The sequence below is a fragment of the Strongylocentrotus purpuratus genome, unplaced genomic scaffold, assembly GCF_000002235.5.
Source record: "Strongylocentrotus purpuratus isolate Spur 01 unplaced genomic scaffold, Spur_5.0 spur5_scaffold_3, whole genome shotgun sequence".
In the NCBI taxonomy this organism is placed as follows: domain Eukaryota; kingdom Metazoa; phylum Echinodermata; class Echinoidea; order Camarodonta; family Strongylocentrotidae; genus Strongylocentrotus; species Strongylocentrotus purpuratus.
In genome coordinates, this window is record NW_022145609.1 from 23,264,111 (window position 1) to 23,279,341 (window position 15,231).

Consider the following 15,231-nt stretch of genomic DNA (forward strand, 5'->3'; position numbering starts at 1 on the left):
ATATACGCCATTATATACCTGTGTTTCAAATTGCACTTTTATCTTCATTTACATACATATATCTACAAACATATGCAGTGTACGTGGTGTACCCATTTCAGTAATATTTGGTAAAATCAACTGCTTGTTCTTAGAGATAAATTTGTTCCTGATTTTTTTTTGGAGGGGGGTGTCAACCTTCTTGTCTATTGTTACAATCATTCTTGGGAAATACGGATGAAAGGAACAAAAAAAGATTTCTCTATGGAGCTACATGTATATGAAGAATAACCAAACATTGACAAAATAGAGGTTAAAAGGAGAAAAATAGACTGAAGATTATTACTATGAGTCCAGTAAAGTCCAATAAAAGTCTTTGTTTTTTAATATTTTTTAGTTATTACATTTTTTTCTTCTCTTTCTTCTATTCATATTTCTTTGTTGCTCTTCTTTTCTCATTCTCTGTACATTGTAAAAAAACAGATTTAATGTCAATCATGATATGTATTATGAAGGAATTGGACCACCCTACAAAGTATTCTTCATCTTCATGTGTCCCTGCTTTGAAGTTTGTATCTTCTTTTAGTTTGTACTGTCCAGAACTCTTACGTAATGTTATAGAAATCTAACCTTATCAAGAATTAATAATGATACTGAATAAATCTGGATTTATATGGCACTCAAAAACAGAATATCTTCTTTTTTATGCTTTATAGATATCATTATAACCCAGATTGATTCACGCACACAGTGTGCACAATTATATATATATATATATATATTTTGTCTGTTCTGAGCCAAAATTGCGCTAACTCAGACACAATCAATTGATTGATTCTCAAAAAAATTACATAGGTGCAAGTGCACATTTATGTACTGGGATTTAAATATATATATACTTTTGTAAGTAGATTTGTTCATTTGTTTCTTTCGAAGAGGTATTAAGTGAACACAGAAGCACCTGTAGACACGTTGGAACACATCAAAGCACAGAATACTGACGACGAGTGTAGAAAGTGCAGTCACATTGTTTGTACTCTTTAACCGTACTGTTTAAGGTTGTTGCTGATTCCAAAGACATCCCTGAAGATCGGCAGCATGTGCGCATGGATTATAGTCCCTTCCGACTCCCTTCCGAGACAACAGGTGGGTGTTTCACAAAGCCCTTTTTCAATGACAAATGACAAATATTAGTGACAAATCTGCTGATAACCAATCAGAAGCAAGGATTTCAGTAGCTTATAACAAAAACTGTCATATGTCACTGATGAAAAGTTTTGTGAAATGGGGCCCAGGTGGGAAGTCGCTATCCTCAAGCAAGCAGTTCTCAATTGAACCGACACCCTGTCCTAGAGAGTCACATGATCATGAGGACACAAACAGTCACATGACCTCATTCATAAGCCCACGTCTGTCCCGATTGGTCCTCCTGGCCCGTCTCCCTCAGGAAGGACTCGTAAGCATCGGCCATGTCTTGCGTTACTCCGGACTCCGAACCCGACCTGCATGAGGGGAAGCAAAAAAAACAAGGAAACTTTTTTAAGATATAGACCGGTAGTGGTAAAATTGCGGTTCAGGGTTTTTGGTGCAAAATATCCATTTAATATTGTTTAAATATTGCCTCCAGAGGTTTAGATGACAATACAACCTAAATTCACAAAAAAGCAGAAATTTATGCCCAAATGTTCAATGTTGAAGTGCATTCGCGATATATATCCAGGCCGGATCGATATGATAATTTACCAAATATATCAAGCAGTGGGCGGTTTCCTGGCAAAATTTGTATCATCACGTATTAGTCAAAACATATTCTTTCACATGATTGGTAATAAGAGCTTCCATCTCATTTTTTTGAGAGGGGGGCATTTTCAAAACTAGTCTATACCTTTAAAGAGAAAAAGTGGAGATTTCTTCAAAAGATTGGAACTAAATGTCATGTATGGAAATGAATATGGGAGCACAAATCATGAGACCCTAATGCAATAGTGTCAAAAGAAGAAAGGAGAGAGAGTGACAGACAAACAGATGGACAGACGGACAGACGAACAGAAAGAGAGGCAGAAAGGGGGAGACAGAAAGAAAGAGAGATAAATTACAAACTAAACACAGGGGTGAGGTCAATAATGAGACACAGGGGGATAGTGAATGAAAGAGAGGAAGACACTGAGGGGAAATAAAGTGAGGAATAGACTAAAACTAGGAGAGAATGGGATTAAAAAATGGTAAGAAAGATGGAGAAATAGATGGAGGAATACAATGTGAAGAGAGAGAGAGAGAGAGAGAGAGAGAGAGAAAGAGAGAGAGAAAAGAAAGAGAAAAAAGGGAGGGGAAAGGTGAGATAGAGGTAAAAGGAGACAAAAGCCCTACCTATACTACAATCAAATTGTGAACGGGTGTGAACATTAAGCCACTCACAAGGCTTAACCGATCACATAACACATCATTTTCATTCAAACAATTCTAATACAGACATTCTCGAAACTACAACAAAATATCTGTAAAGAACCACTCGACTCACCCTAATTCGGGCTGCCAGCCATAATGATCAAGGGCAGGGTCAAAGTTCAGATTGTTGGGGTCGGTTTCATCTTCGTAGGAATAGTCCTCAGGATTAAACAGCTCTGCGTTGAAACCTGCACAATAACAAATCGAAAGTCATTTTTCTACACAAACAGCAAGAACTACTAAATAACATATCAAGTCATATCAACATCATCATAGGACAATCAACACTATTGTATATATTTTGTGATGTGACATTGCAACCAAACAACCAAATTTGACTGATTTTCTACTCATCACAATATAGGATTAAAACTACAGTAAAAGTTTACACATTTGCCCACCCACCTTCTTTCTATCTCTATCTCTCTCTCTCTCTCTCTCTCTCTCTCTCTCTCTCTCTCATTTTCTCTAAAATACTATCTCACACAAAGTAACTGCTGTCTAAATCCAAGTGATTATTTATTTTATTTTCATTATCAACTTACCTGCTTCTTCTGCAGATATAACCGTTCCCTGTGCACTGTAAAATGTAGGAATATTCTAAATGGAGGGGAAACATAAAAAACAAGAAAACTATGAAAGATTCATAAAAATTCAAAATTATCACCTTGGAAGAGAGATAGAGGTAGAGGGATTGAAAGACAGACCGACAGACAGAGAAGGGACGGCAGAGGAGCAAGGGAGATAGGAGAAATAATAAGATGGAGAACATATATGTATCTCAACATGATTGTAGGACATGTATATATAGACAGATAGAGAGGGTGGGAGGAGGGGGAGGGGGAGCAAGGTATGATTGTAATCATTGTAACGTGATTGTAAGATGACGATTACTTGGCAGAGACAATATCTCATACAGATGTAATTTGGAGCCAATGCTATACGTTACCATAAAACCTACGCCTCACCCTGACCTGAAACACAATAGCAACACCAAGGCCTGAATCTTTGATAAAATAAAGCTCTGAACAATTATCTCCAGAGCAATGTTGCCATAACATACAATAAATTTCTAACTTTAACAATGACGCTAACATTATAACTGATACCTTTGCCCATAAAACCTACTATAGCCCTTAACATGACCTAAAACATGATTGCAAACCAAAACTGTCTCTGATGGAGTAAAGTTCTAAACAAATAATTAATTTCTAACTTTAACAATGTAGCCAACACTATATAAGTGATACTTTTGCCCATAAAAGCTACCATACCCCTTCACACAACATAAAACAAGATTGCAAACCAAAACCTCTGTCTCTGACGGAGTAAAGCTCTGAAAAAACGTCACCAGGAGGGTGTTTCACAAAGACTAAGATCGACTTTAAATTGGACTTAACTATAGCAGGTCGTTCCTGCCACTGTTTTCTCTCACCATTTACTGGCATTGGTCTCTCAAGGGATGTACAAATCATGGTCACAAATCTGCAGAATTTACATTTTTTGATAGTTCATTATTGAAGGAAAACTATTATCTGAAGATCATAATTGAGAGACCAATGGTGAGAGCAACCAGTGGCATGAATGGCCTGCCATAGTTAAGTCTAGCTTAAAGTCGATCTAAGTCTTTGTGAAACACCCCCCTCGGAGCAAATGTTGGGTCACTCACCGTAAATACATCTCCTCCAGCAGCACCGTTCATTGCAGCTGCCCCCGCTGCCCCTGCTGGACCAGGCTCTTCGTACTTTGGCCTATGACCTTTGACTTGCCTCCTGCCCCAGTCTGAAGCTCGGAATTCAATCAGCTGCAGCCATTGATCTCTAACAGATCTGTGCAAGAAAGGACAACCGTTGGATCTTTTGTAATTTTGCTGAGGATTTTCAATGAATTTTGCCCCAAAACTGTAATGTTCTGAATGGGGATTACAGCTTCTCTTTTCTTCATTTCAACTGTTGCTAATATTTCCATAGAAAATCACAACGTCTTCAAAGAAAGGAGTTACAGAATAGACAAAGTTTGTTTTGCGGACAACATCAAACCTTGGCAATGTTAATGTTTAAAGATTAAAAAAAAATTAAAAATATTAAATTTATAAATTTTACCGTAAGCTTGATATTTCAATCTTTTACTAAATTCTTTAAACTTATATCGTAAAAGGCATTTTATATTTATATTTGAAATGTAACAGCATGCCAGAAGCATTTTTTCTCTTTTTACATTGTTACGGTAATGTTTTCAATACAGGGAAAAATAAAAAGTGAGAGAACTCAAATTACTATATTGGGGGGACTGACCCAAAATCTTAAAATCTATGGTCGACTTTTTATAAATTTTTTTAAACCGTTTTTTCAGAAGAAAAAAAAGTTAAATGAATAAAAACAAAAATCAGTTTTAAGCATTCAGAGAAAATAAGGGGGAAAAAAAGGGTGCTTGCACCTATTTTTTTTTTTAATACCACATCTTTTTTTCTAGGCCTCATTCCCACCCCACGAAAACATTGCATGATTTGTAAAACAAGAACAGGAGTATTTTTTAGCTACTTTGTAATGAAAAACAGCAAGGATGAGGATTTGGAATGGAGGCCTTACCTGTCAACTTTGCCATTGACAATGTAATTTCTTCCATCGTTGAAGATCTTGTTGATGAGCTCAGAGGACGCACTGTTGCTCATTTCTCGATCGTAATCCTCTATTGTCTTCCCAGCCAACTGCAATGTCAAAATGTAACATATCTTGCAGTTTTATTACATTATCAACATCAGGAAGTGTAGTGCAGTGTTGTGTATTGTAGTGTGATTTCACTGATATGTCAGTATGTACATGTAAAACACTTAACTTTTTAAATGAATATAATAAATGTATTAAGGTGAATTAGAAGCTATAGTGGTGTCAGTGACCACCTAAAATACACTGTATACAACAACAACCAGACATAAAAAGAGAAGAAAAAGAGAGGAGTAGGAGAGAATAACATAATCTGAGAAGAAAAATGGGGGAAAAGAGTAGAGTAGAGAAGAGAAGAAATAGAAGAAGAGTAGAGCAGAGAAGAGTAAAGTGAAAAGAGAAGAAAATGAAAAGAAAAAGTATAGAACAGTAGAAAGACAGAGAAAGAGAAGAGAGACAATTCAAGGAAAGAGAAGAGAAGCAAAGAATAAAAAGAAAAGAAAGAAAGGGTAGAAGAGAAGAAAAAGGGAGAACAGAAGCAAGAAAATAAGAAGGGAAGAATGAGAGAGAAGACAAGCAAAGAAATAAGAAGAGAAGAAAGAGAAAACAAATGACAAGAAAAGACAAGAGAAGAAAAATGTAAGTCAAGAAAAGAAAATGAAGAAAAGCGAAGAGCGGTCATGACAAGAAAGGAAAAATCCAGAAGAGCGTTGCAAGCAAAGCATTGTCAAGACTTGTAAGACCATCGTACCTTGAATATGTTACCCAGACATTTGAGGTTGGCTTCTGAGGGGTAGTCTGTGAGTGACTCGAAAAGCTCTTGAAGTGCTGCTCGGTAAACCTTGATCTTTTGAACAGTGCCATCTCCTCCTACAATCTGGAAGAAGAAGAAAAAATATTGACAATCTAGCAATTGCAAGCAAATTTTACATCAATTAATTGTATTAATCCTTATGTGTGCCACAAAGCTTTTGAAGATGGTCAAATATGTTCTCTACCAGTAGTGATTTGTTTTATTGCTCAGTTGGATATGAAATACAGTGAACCTGTATATAAAGACCACCCAAGGGAGTAAAGAAAAGTGTTCTTTATGGGGCAGGTGGTCCTTATATACAGGTTCCTTGAATACATGTTGCAATGTAAATTACTGACTAAAAGAAGACAACAAATGTAGTCTTTATAGACGGGTGGTAGGGATAGGCCTTGATAAAATACTTCTCATGTAATTCTTTGTGTGATGTCTAATTTTATATTGATAAATATGTTTGTAATCATACAGACAAGGGGGGAAAAAATTAAATGAGCTGAGATGCAATAAAAAAGAAGAAATCAGAAAAGGTTGATCATCTAGCATATAAGTATTGGTGTGTACTGCAAGGTTCTGGAATCATCAAAATGATAAGAAATTTGGCCCAGTCTTGGTAAAGTAACAAGCACTGTACACAGAAAGATGTATATGGGACTATGCTATATCTATCCAGTCCGGAGAGATATAATAATTTACCGAATATATCAATTAGTATGCGGTTTCCCGGCAAAATTTATATCATCACGTATCAGTCAAAACATATTCTTTCACATGATTGGTAATAGGAGCTTCCATTTCATTTTTTGAGAGGGGTGCGTTTCCAAAACTGGTCTATAAAAAATTAAGGTATGCTTGAAGAAATTCACCCATGAATGGTTTATGTTTGCAGCAAGATGTTGTTGTTTTTTTGCATCCTGAGGATCCAATGCCAAACCAATCTTACCTCCATATTCATGAAGAGTTCAGCCATGAACATAGTAACTCCATGTAGCCTCTTCTGCTGTGCAGGATCTAACGCCATCTCTTTCCTCCTGACAACAACATTCTTAGCTCTAATCAAATCAGAACAAATAAACAAAATAAAAAAAATTCAAACATCATATAAAAAGGACATGCAGCGATTGGAGGCGGTCGAAATGTGGTGCTGGCGCAAATTACTAGGTGTGTCGTGGAGGGACAGAGTTTCGCATGAAGAGGTGTTGCATCGAGCTCAAGAAAAGCGGGTGCTGATTCAAACGATCAGAGAGAGACAGAAGAAATGGCTTGGACACATAGTGCGACATGATGAGGGCTTGATGCTCAGGGTCATAGAAGGTCGTATTCATGGAAAGAAGAAGAGGGGAAGACCTCGTAAAGGCTTTCTAGACGATGTAATTACAGAATGTGGAGCAACAGGGTATGAAATGCTGAAATGGATGGCTCAAGACCGAGGAACTTGGAGAGACACTTGATTAAAAATTTTGATTGGGTCACTGAACCTGTCATAAACTGACAGATCACTATTGATGATGATATAAATTTTGTTCTACATCTAAACTTTTTACCTCTAAATCATTTTCTACTTCTCATTTGTTAAAATATTGCATTCAAGTATGAACAAAATTCACAGCAGCTGTAGTATTGCTAGTATCTTCCTCCCGATCATCTACAATCTAAGAAATTCAATGGAAAGTTTCTGATGTGATTTGTAGTGTAATATTAATAATAAATCTATGTCTTGTTTACCCAGGGTAGCCTCATCGGTATTAGTACTTTTATCCCTGTGGACCCTGCAATCGTAATTATTACACTGGCTTTAGCAAAAAGCTACCTTAAGGTGCTCAAGCTTCAAGGAATATCTTCCTACCGGTTACCCATTTACTACACCTGGGTGGAGAGTGGCAAAGAAAGATTAACATCTTGTTAGAGGACGTCAGTGCAGCAGCGGGACTTGACCCGCAGACCATGTGATTTACAGTCCAGTGACGTATCCAATAGACCACCACGCCACCTCTACAAACTACAAAACAATAGTGTCACGTCTGGACTAGGCACAAATAATAATAATAATAATAATATTTTGTTTTTTATATAGCGCTCAATACATCAATCCAACGATGTGCGTAAGCACTTTACAAATATATTATTACCCCGGTCATCGGATTCAGGCTTACCCACACACACAAGGTGTGCACATTTTCCACTCCCTGGGGAGCATTCCAGCCAGTCGCCATTTTTCAAGCGCACAACTTGCTCGACCAACCACATGGACTTTCGCATCCTACCGGGTACCCATTTTACACCTGGGTGGAGAGTAGCAAGTGCAGGTTAATATCTTGCCAAAGGAAATTAGTGCCTTGTCGGGATTCGAACCCTCGACCTTCGCATCTCCAGTCAAGCGCCTTAAACCACTCGACCACGACACTCCCACAACAGGAAGTGAACGAGTACTGACCTTTGATTAATGAGGGTTCGCATGTGTCTTCTGCCTGGTGGATTGGGTAAGTTTCTATAGAGATGATCGACCATCCGGGCTCCCGTGTATGTGAAGTTTGGCTCCATGGTCGACTAAATTCAAAGGAGACAAGAAATTCATGTAAATAATATGTGAAAAGAGAAGAGAAGAAGAGTGAAGAAGAGAAAGAAGAAAACAGAGAAGAAAAAAAAAAGAGACAGAAAACAGAAGAGAAATTATACAGAGATAATCAGGGCTTCTGTGTACGTAAAGTTTTGGTACCATGACTGACTAAAACCAAAGGAGACAAGAAATTCATGTACACAAAAAAATGTGGTCTTTACAGAGTACAGACAGGTGGTTTTTCTACACAGGTGGTCACTTATGTCATGTGTCTTGGTGGTGGAAATAAATAATTTGAAAATGTTCAATTATTTATGGAAAATAAATAAATTTGACTTTGATTTTCTCTGCCAATGCAATGAAAGTCAATGAATTTATATACATCATGATTTAAATCATTTAAAAAACACAGGTTTTGTACATACAGCACATACATGAACATTGAGTAAAGCAGGATGTAAACGGGAGGTCGGTCCTTGGTTCAAAACAAATTCTATGCGCTAGTGCCCTTTGGTAAGGCATTTATCCACATTACCAAGTGCCTTGGAGAGGACTTAAAGCTGTATGTCCCCTGGTTGCCTACTTACAAGCAAACACATGATTTCTTTAAATAGCAGTCAGGTAAAACAAACAAACAGTTCAGTTCAGTTCAGTTTATTGAATTCCATCTTTAAAAACATTTTTACAAATTTAAAACATACAATTTCATGTACAATATAATACATAAATTGGGATAGTATATACATGTGAAATGAATTAATACAAAACAGAATAAGGCACAGCTGTAAAAAAACCAAGAAAAGGTTTTGTCTGGACAGCTTCCTATCAAATTAGATATAATAAATATAGTAAGAAAACAAGTAGCAAGTAAAGTTTCGGATAATATCATTCAGAAATTGCATAACAACCGGCACAAACCCAGTACATGATATACAACATGGTAGGATGAAAAAGTGAGAAGATAGCAAAGGGGAAGAAAGAAAGAGAGAGAGAGTGAAAGAGAGAGGGGTAACAAGCTAGATAAATACATTCAATGAGAGTCATGCGCAATCAAGAAACTTTTGAGATTACGTTTAAAACTGTTGTAAAATGAGATTGAAGTTATATTAGTTGGAAGCAAGTTCCAAATTTCAGGTGCATGATGTCTGCAAGAATATGATGCAAAATTTGTATTAACACACCATCGGTGATATTTCTTCTTATTTCTAGTATTATGGTTATGTATTGTACTGTTTGTTATAAACATATCGGATAACTTTTCAGGAAGCAGACTTTTTTCCTTCTTAAATATAAGTATAGCACACATATATTCATTTAACTGGTATACATTCAGTATATTAAGTTGTTTAAAAAGGGGTCTTGAATGAGATTGATAATGAGATAGCGTTATATTTCTTACAACCCTCTTTTGTAGAATATATAAACGATGCAGTTTGGTTGGGTATGTGTTTGCCCAAACAATGTTGCAATAACTAAGAAACGGTAATATAAGTGTATTGTATAACATAAGAAGAACAGATTGAGGCAAAGTATGGCGGAGTTTGCTGATGACACCAGTATTCCTGGACATTATCTTATTAATATGGGATATATGTGTTTTCCAGGATAAGCTTTCGTCAATAAAAATACCCAAGAACTTGGTATTAGCAACACGATTAAGAAAATTATCATCCATTTTTATTTGATATGAACTGAGGAGCTCTGTAGAAACCGGTTTATATTTGGAATGAAAATATATAAAATTTGACTTTCCAGCATTCAAGATTAATTTATTGCATTTAAACCAATTCGATACTTTCCGCAATTCAATATTTAACGTGCTATATAAAGATCCAATGACAAACCAACCAACTAACCAAGCATCATGATGGACAGAATGCTGCCCAGGGAGTGGAGAATGTGCATACATTGTGTGCGGTTATGCCTGAATCCAATGACTGGGTTAATAATATATACTGCGCCTAGAAACAAAGTATAGGCGCATTATAATTGTGATCTATTATTAATATTATTGTTTATTTTGTGGAAAAGAAATTAATTTGCCTATGGCTGGAAAATACCTGCTCAAAGATGACATCTGCCACTTCATCCAGCTGCCAATCTTCTCTGATGGCCACGGAAAGGATGTCCGTCAGGGAGTTCATGCATTCTTGAAATAAGCCAGGGTTGATACTCAGCTGATAAAGAATGTCTTTCAATTCAAACATGTAGTCAGACTCCTGAAGATTGACAATAATAATGATAGAGAATGATAATAATTAAACACTTTTTCTATATCGCATTCTAACACATACATGTAGGCATAAGGCCTGAAATAAAAACTTGTTGCATTGCCCTTTGGGTGCCAAAACATGGGTCGGTCGGTCGGAAAAGTTTTTTTTTTAAAGTTTGTTTTTTTGTCGCCCTCTTTGGGCCGATATTTTTCAGATTTGATTTTTGTTTCTTTTTCCCCAGCCTCTTTTGGCTGATATTTCTCAGTTTTTAATGCTTTGATACATGTGTTTCAGTGTCATCATTCCATTCATATCTTTTTCACCTCATTATTATCCATGGTTTTGCACGAGTGAGAATTTGGGAATAATTTGATTTTATGCACTTGTATCCCATTTAAACAAACAAAATACATATTTTTGTATTCATTAATTTACAAAAAAACGGTTGAAAAAAAAAAACTTTTTTAAAATGCCGACCATAGATTAATTTTCAGATTTTTGGGTCGGTTGCAAAGGGCAATACAACAAGTTTTTATTTTAGGCCTAATTGCATGTCTCTATGTGTTTTACAGAACAGAATACAGAAGGAGAGGAAATGGTGCACTGGGTTCATAATTGTGAGATTTTACAAAGTGCTAAAAAAATATCTTTTCATATTATTTCTGACCTTTTTTGTATGTGTGATGATTGATGATACAAGTACAATCATATAATAATCATCATTATTCTATCATTAAAGGGATCCGGTAACTTTGTCTCAGATTCTGAAACAAAATCCTGGATTTAGCTCATGCTGCAATGATAATTATAAACCTTTAGGTCAGTTAGAAAGCCCATGACTTTTACAAGCCGATCGTCTGTCTGATTATCAAAATATTTATGATTGAAATCAAAATTTAAAAAAAAAAAATGTTTTTCATAACACTACAGTCTATTGGGGAAAACGAGTATGTTAAAATCGGTCACTCAAAGATTTTTACTTTTATGAGGCACTTCTTGAACATTTTGAAAAGCAATTTATTTTAGGGCTTCAATATTACACCATCACAGACACTGATTAGACGTATGACCGTGCATGTCAGATTTAACATTGTTAAACGATGCCTTTAAAGAGTATCAATAAAATGAAAAACTATATCATTTGTGTACAGCTATCATGTATAAATCAACCTCAAAAACTGTTACCTGGCATTCTACAGGCTAATGTTTAAGAAGTCTGAGGAAGGGGGGAAAAGAGGATAACCTTGAACCCTGCATGTGAAATTTAAGTTAGAGTTGGGTTCTGAGAGCAAATATTGGTACGTTGACTCATCTACACATCACAATCTTCCTTAACATGTATGTCCATTGAGCATGTAATATCTATGTATAGCAGTAATATTTGGAGCTGTAAGTTCAAATGGAGTAAAGTGACATTAAACCACTAAAATACAGAGCAAGATTGTTTAATTTTGGCAATAAGTACCTTTCATTTGATATAAAATTAATGGTTGCCAGGTGCGTTGGCAACCTTAAACCTGTGACCTCAATGTGACCCCATTTTCAGAATTAATACAGATGTAAGAATATCAAATTTGAAGGAAAACATGCTTTTAAATGCAGGGATGCACACACATAAAACAGTATAAAATAAAAGAATAAATATACTTTCTTTGGGGAATGTAGAATGAAAGAAGATTTCAGTGACTAGAGAAGCCAAGAAGGTAATGTCTGATAAAATAATGATAATAATAATAATAATAATTACAATAACATTTGATAATAATAATAATGATTTTTTTTTCTTTCTTTAATATAATAATAATAATGATGATACAAATAAAAGTTATAATAATAATAACAATAATAATAGTCTGGTCTGTTGTCCTTTGCACATGGAAACTGACAACCATCTCCATCTGCAACTTATTTGAAAGATTGTATTGCTGCCATTAAAAAAATAGAAATACTCACCTTTTCTTCTTGTACTGGTAATCCACTCCAGTATTTCCCTGGGGTAAACTCCACAGCTGTGGCTGACAAGGTCATCATGCTGTACACTACTGGACTTCAAACCCAAGAATGATAAATTTAGACCCCACTGCTGAGTATAGGTACAAATCTGTTTTGAAAAGAAGTAACAGATTTAGAATTCTTTCAATTCTTTCTTGAATAAGACATGAATATACATTTGTTTTCTTCAACAGCTAATTGATAAAATGAATAAGTTACTATTTCAACATTTCATAAGCTAAGCTAAGCTAAGTCATAACCTAAGCCTTCTTCTTCTTCTCTGCCTCCTTTACTCCTGAAGATTCTTGCAGATGGATGTTGGGTGTCACAAAAGACATGAAGTGAAGGGTGTCCTCTTTACATAGTTAAGGTGCAAGTAAAAAGGAAAGTCTTATTAACATTTAACCCTCAAGCCGCATAAACCCTGTAAACTCGCACTGGTAAAAGCTGTGGATTGACCGATTGTTGTTTGCTTGTTTTATTGTGCATAGTGTGTCACACACACACATGGGTGATTCTACGGTTTTACAGCCCATTCATCAATCTTTTGTTTTGGCACTTTGTTACACGAGAAACATTGGCAGCTTGGGAGAGATTACGCAAAATAAAGAGTTTAAAACCATGCCGCCATGCTCTGGCCGCATGGTAAATCATTCTCGACTGCTTGCACTTAAATGTGTGAGTAGTAATGGTGGGAACATTCCAATTAGTTTGGGCAAGTACAGAATTCAAAAGACTTAGGACATCAGCGATCCCTGGTCAGTCTGAATTCATGTAGGATTCAGAATCGCATGAGTGTATTTAAAAGATTCAAAATGATGCAAAAGTTTAACTGATAATTCCCATGATCAAAATAATCCCAAAAAAAATAGTCTACTGAGTAGACTACTGGGAAACTGGAACTAGTAGACTATGTGATGATGCTTTGTAAGTATGTGTGTATGGGGTGTGTGTGCATCTCCATGGTCATGTTTTTTAATTATTTTTTGTTAAGTTTATGTTTTTGTGTTATGTTTATGTTTTTGTTTTTGTTTTGCTCGTGTAAATTGTCATGTCTCATGAGGATTCCTGTTTATTTTATCAATATTTTTCATTTCTTTTTATCACCTAAAATATTAATAGTTCAAAATAAAACAGGAAGAGACAACACTCATTCAAAAATAATTGAAACCAACACCTCAAAATATCAAGGAAACATCAAAAAGAACAAAGTCAATGAACAACACGAGTAAACAGCAAAGTCTCAAGACTGCACACAACCATACACACAAGACAATAAGTGGGACAAGGTTGTCAGTGTTTGTGAACAGCTTGCAAATAAATATTCATATAATCGAAAGACAAAAGGACACAGATTACGTCTACATTTATACAAAAGTGATATTTAGTACTTTGCCTAGTATTTAATACAACCTCTACTTATCATTATAATATCTTAACATAAATCATTGTGAAATTCTCAATCTCACCTTGTTGTGGCTTGTTGTTCGCTAGTTTTTCAAGTAGTCATGCAAAACGACTGATCGCGAAGTCTATTTTCCGCGAGGATTGTTCTTGCAGTGCAGATCCAAACATACAAATTGGGAGGGGTGGGGGGGGGGGGGGGGGGGGGTCGGTAGCAGAAACCCCTTCTCCGTTGCTTTTCAGCAGGATTTCGGTAGTGAACCCAGGGGCGGATCTAGCTTTTTGCAAAGGGGGGGGGGGGGGTTGACCCAGTGGCGGATCCAGGATTTGCCAAGAGGGCAAGAGGGGGAGGGGGGCCCCGAAATTTGAAAAAAGTGCCGACCAATATTTTGAGGTGGGGGGGGGGGGGGGGGTAGAAAGCACTACAAAAAAAATATATATTTTGCCCCTGTCATTTTTCTTTTGGCCAGCCCAGGGTGGGGGGGGGGGGGGGGTAAATTATCTAGATCCGCCCCTGAAACCGTTTACATGTACTTTTTAAAAAAAAAGTATCTTAGGTGTTCTTATTTTTTTAAGTGCACTTTCTGGCCTTACGACCCCCGCCCTTTGAAAAATTTGTCCCCACCCCAAATCGCCGCTTCCGCGATGGGCAATTAAGTGCATGAGTTGCTTCTCAAATATATTTTCTCATGCCCAAAGTAGGCCTACCCCTTTTCATTTGTGATAATTGCCTCTTTTCATTCATTTTCGATAACACTAAATGCACCTTTGACTTCTGACAAAATACAAGTTACTCGATCATTCCCCCCCCCCCCCCCCCCTCTTTTTTGGCCGCCGCTTCCTTTTGTTTACTATTTACTATTCAGAAAAAAGGGAAAAAGAAAAGGGGAAAAAAAGGCTGTGGTGTACGTTTTGTATAAACAGCTTCTGTAGCTAATTCAAGCTGAACACATGAACATTTTCACTGTTTCTGAATTTTGAAACTTGAAACTTGCTTTGATAGCAATGGACTAAAATGATACAAATCATTTGGTTTGTCATACATTGCATCAGTATACTCAAAAACTATTTATAGCACGATATCTGTGAATAAATATACCTTACATTCGCCATCTTGAAAAAGATAAATAGAATAATGCCCTGCCTCCTCCCTCCGTTTTTAATAAAGTC

General features: G+C 36.3%; 1 protein-coding gene across 1 annotated transcript; it reads right to left on the reverse strand.

Annotated features, from left to right (window-relative positions):
• Positions 1 to 162: 162 nt before the first annotated feature.
• Positions 163 to 14,199, reverse strand: LOC576713 (polyadenylate-binding protein-interacting protein 1). Its single transcript, XM_776990.5, has 11 exons — positions 14,127 to 14,199; positions 12,619 to 12,766; positions 10,513 to 10,671; positions 8,330 to 8,442; positions 6,839 to 6,947; positions 5,839 to 5,964; positions 5,013 to 5,131; positions 4,094 to 4,253; positions 2,970 to 3,024; positions 2,498 to 2,612; positions 163 to 1,481 (listed from the first exon to the last, which is right to left on the reverse strand). Exons 2-11 carry the CDS (start codon positions 12,694 to 12,696, stop codon positions 1,373 to 1,375), a joined length of 1,143 nt encoding a protein of 380 aa, XP_782083.4. The 5' UTR covers positions 12,697 to 12,766; positions 14,127 to 14,199; the 3' UTR covers positions 163 to 1,372.
• Between the last annotated feature and the right edge of the window lie 1,032 nt (positions 14,200 to 15,231).